At 36.3% G+C, this 4,098-nt stretch overlaps 1 protein-coding gene across 1 annotated transcript in view; it reads left to right on the plus strand.

Moving 5' to 3' along the window:
- The window catches only part of LOC103150442 (granzyme E), a 1,875-nt gene extending 1,078 nt beyond the window's left edge, over window positions 1–797 (plus strand). The window contains exons 4-5 of the mRNA XM_007570060.2: window positions 111–338; window positions 444–797. Coding sequence (XP_007570122.1) covers window positions 111–338; window positions 444–587 — 372 coding nt within the window. The 3' untranslated portion in view covers window positions 588–797. The remainder of the gene's footprint in view (window positions 1–110; window positions 339–443) is intronic.
- The last annotated feature ends 3,301 nt before the right edge of the window (window positions 798–4,098 follow it).

The following is a 4,098-nucleotide window of genomic DNA, read 5'->3' on the forward strand; positions in this document are numbered from 1 at the left end:
TTACTTCCAATAATAAAAGTAATATTTTTTTGACATGCACAAGGATTAAAACAAAACACATTATGAGTTAAGTTAAACAGTCTTTTAAATATTTTCTGTTGTTCCTTTAGTTGTCTACCAAAGTTGTTTTCGACAAGAATGTGCAGCCTATTGTCCTGGCAGACGTGTGTGACAACAAATTGCCCAAAACGTGTCTAGTATCTGGTTGGGGTACGATGAACGAGCACAATAAAGACATGTCTTATATACTCAGAGAAGTCAACGTGACGCTCACTCATGATGATCTCTGTCCTGACAAAAATGTGTACTGCTCTAAAGGGGAGAAGGGACCGGGTGAGGTAGGTTTTTTTCTGCTTCCTCATCTATCCTATCTTTGTCTTACTACAAACTGAACTGATTTCTTCCCTGTGAACAGTCATCACATGCTGTGTCTGTGCTTGCAGGGAGACTCTGGTGGTCCGTTAGTATGTGAAGATGGAAAAGCCTTTGGATTGATCTCAGCAAAACATCCTTGTCTTAAACTAACCACGTACACCAAGATACCCGACTACAGAGAATGGATTGATGAGATTATGAAACATAAGTGATTAAATACTGTTCAGCTTTTTTTCCAACAACATAAGACTGAATTCAAATGAATGACCGTTTTGTGTAGCTTCTTGCTAATTGGAATAAGAAGATAGTTTTTTTTTTTTAATTTTGCTTGTGTTCCTTAACAAAATCAAGCTTTTTGTTTTTTTTTCTCTACAGCATACTATTAAATAGCCAAGCAATATGACGCCTTTTGACCTGTTGTATCATTTAGTTTCATAAAAATGATTCAGTGCTCTGATGGGTTTCCTTGCATAGAAACTTTTAATCTATTTTCAAAATTAAAACTGAAGAGTTTTTCTTTACCTGTAATGACCTGGACAAACTCTCCCAGCTGACGACAAATGGAGTTATGCACCGGCTTCCTTGCAGACCTGCAGTGATAAACAGGAATGCATGAATGTTTTCCTTTATGTTTTAGTACAATATGATATGTTTCAAATTATTTCCAACCATCACTAGAAACAACCTCATTAGCATTACAGCAGTCAAACCCTTCCTATTACTGCAATTAGGTTGGATATTTTGGTGATTGGAATCCATCGTTCCCACAACTCCAGAATTATCTGTTACTCCAGAAACATATATTTGATGAACTATAAAAACATTTCATGTAAAAAGTCTGTTTTAGAGCAAAATACAATAAAAAATTTCAGCCATTAAACTAGGAGCATTTTTTTTCGACACTTTCTAGCATTTTTGTCTGTCCCCCAGCAGGAGGATATACGGGTTGTTGCATTTTGTAGATACGCCACCAGGTTTGTCCCAACCTGATGGAGAAAGAAGAAACAAACATCAGGCCTTTAGTGAATTTAAAGCTAAAGCTCTACATTCCCAGAAACTAATTTTTGACTGATTCTAGTTTAACACAAAACCTCATTGAATGTGATGCACTTATTTAAACAATTTGAACATTATTCAGTGATGAAAGTTGACTTAGAGGCTGGATATCAATGAAATCTTCTGAACTTCCAGGTTGATGGGAGAAGATTGACTCTCCTTGCTCTTCTTGATCATACAAAGGATCTTCTTAATTTGCCATCAGTTTCAAGTCAGGATACTGGCTGTGCTATTGCAAATAAATTAAATCACTTCCTGTCAGAATAAATGTGTTGATAAATCAAAAAAAGGTTACTTTAAAATAAGTAATGGGTATGACTAACATGGGCATAATTATAGAGGATTATATATCTGGAGGGAAAAGAAATCTCAGTTGAGTAACGTCATCAACTTGTCTTTGGCGCCACCATGTGGTGGTTTTGCGTTTAGGATGACCAAGCTAATGACAATTCAAGTTGATGTCTTAAAGTTGTAAACACAACATAATCTAACTATTCATCTAAATTAAAAACTTGTTAAAAAACATGAAGGTCAAGATATTGTTTTTAAAAATCTACGCACCCTTGACTTCACACTCTCAATCATAATCAATATTCAACTACATCTTTTTCTTTTGACCCTTTTTCATGACTTAAGTTTAATCTTACATAATTCGCTGCCCCTGAGAGATAATATTAGAACAACAGAACTTTATCAAACAAAATATTAGCAACTTAAAAAAATCTGTTCTTTATATCACAGAGCACAGCAGCGGGGCAGCAACCGGATTTCTGCCCCCTCAGAAAATGTCTCGTTAATAATGCTAAAGGTACAAATATGTGAGGTACTTTGAAATATAGCCCCCTCCAAAAGGAAGATGGTTATAATGGGAGGTAGCAGACGACCAGGAGAGGATTCAAGGGATCGGTGGAGCTGGCTGGATCCAGGAAGGTGACAGCAAGGAGAAGGTGGATTGCAGGCAGGGGGACGGTCACAGAAACAAGCTCCCTGCTCTCAGGTGATCTCCATTCCGCTCACTGTGAGACTCAAGCTCCAACTGGCTCCATCTCCACTGGATTAGGTTAGAGAAAAAGGAAGAAAGTGTCATGATTCATAGCAAAACATGTGAAAGTCTGTCAGTTCGTAGAAACTGAAAGAAAAAAAAATCAAAACCTGAACATAAAACTACATAAGTATCAGATTTAAAGGATAAAAGCCAGAATTTGATTAGAGTTTGTGCTGTGTATGAAGCGGGCAAAGTAAAATGATAGTTTAATAAAACACAAGTTAGTCGTTACCTCTTTTTGAAACAGATTCGGAGTCATTTAGACAAACTACACAAACTCCTCCCTCTGAGTGTATAAGTGAAACCAGCAGAGATGCTTGCTGCTCTTCTGCACAAGGTTAGATTGTGATCTCACCATGCTGACTTACTGTATCCTGATGCTGTGACTTTCATTTTAATACTGACAGTGTTTTACATATAACACTGTTTTTTTATTTAAATAATGCTTATGATGCTATCCCACATATTTTCTTGAAATTACTAGTCGACTCCTGTAAAATCTTAATATTTCCTAATTATTATTAACGTTGTATATAAGAATGCCACAGAGTTGATGAAGGGAAAGTCATTGGAGGTCACCCTGTAGGGCCTGCAAAGGAAGATGTTGACTGCAGCTGACTGCAAAGCCAAGTGAGTTTAATGTAGCCTATGTTCATGTGTCAGTATTTAAAATGTGTTGGAAGACAAGAAATAATAATTAAAAAACTATTTTCAAGGTCTTACCAGGGTTTTTTTTAGGGCTACACAATTACCAAAACAAAAATAAAACATTTCAGTCTGTGAAAGAAGAATATCAGCGTTGGTGCTTTGATGGACATAGAAATAACTCAATGCTACTAAAGGTAAAATACCAATTTCTAAAGAAAATCATCATATCTACATTAGATGATTGTTTTTTTTTTTGTTTACTTTGTGCAACTCTTCCAGATTGAGATTCAGAAATGTCTCTGCGCTATCAAAAGAACTAAATATCTTCCTATGTGCTCTCAGTTGTCCTCCAAAGCTACGCTGAACAACAACGTGAAAACTATCGCTCTGGCATGCAGGAGTGATGATTCATCATGTGGCTGGGGACAAACAAACCTGGAGAACAAACATGTCACTGACATTCATGGAAGCCAATATAACACTTCATAAAAAAAAAAAAAAAAAAAAGGAGAAGGTGTATAGCCAGGAAAAGGTGTACTGCTCTGAGGGACACATAGAGCCAGGTCAAGTAAGTCTCTGTCTCCTGTTATTTTTTTTCCAGTAGAACAAAAAGATACAGAATTAATTATAGTGAAAAACTGTGACCATATCTTGTGTTTGTGCTTTCAGGGAGACTCTGGTGGCCCGTTGGCAGGGAACTGCCCTCTGGCTCTACGCTGTACAAACACATCTGATCAGATTAGGCGCTTAAGTTTTAATTGCAGGTGTTTTCATTTGACGTTAATATGACTCTGGGGTATGAAGCTGCGTGTGTCACACAACAGTCAAATAAATGTAAAATGTAAAATGGGTGAAAATATGTCAGATAGCAGATATTTTAGATCTATCTATCTATCTATCTATCTATCTATCTATCTATCTATCTATCTATCTATCTATCTATCTATCTATCTATCTATCTATCTATCTATCTA

Source organism: Poecilia formosa, unplaced genomic scaffold (assembly GCF_000485575.1).
Source record: "Poecilia formosa unplaced genomic scaffold, Poecilia_formosa-5.1.2 Scaffold254, whole genome shotgun sequence".
NCBI lineage: Eukaryota > Metazoa > Chordata > Actinopteri > Cyprinodontiformes > Poeciliidae > Poecilia > Poecilia formosa.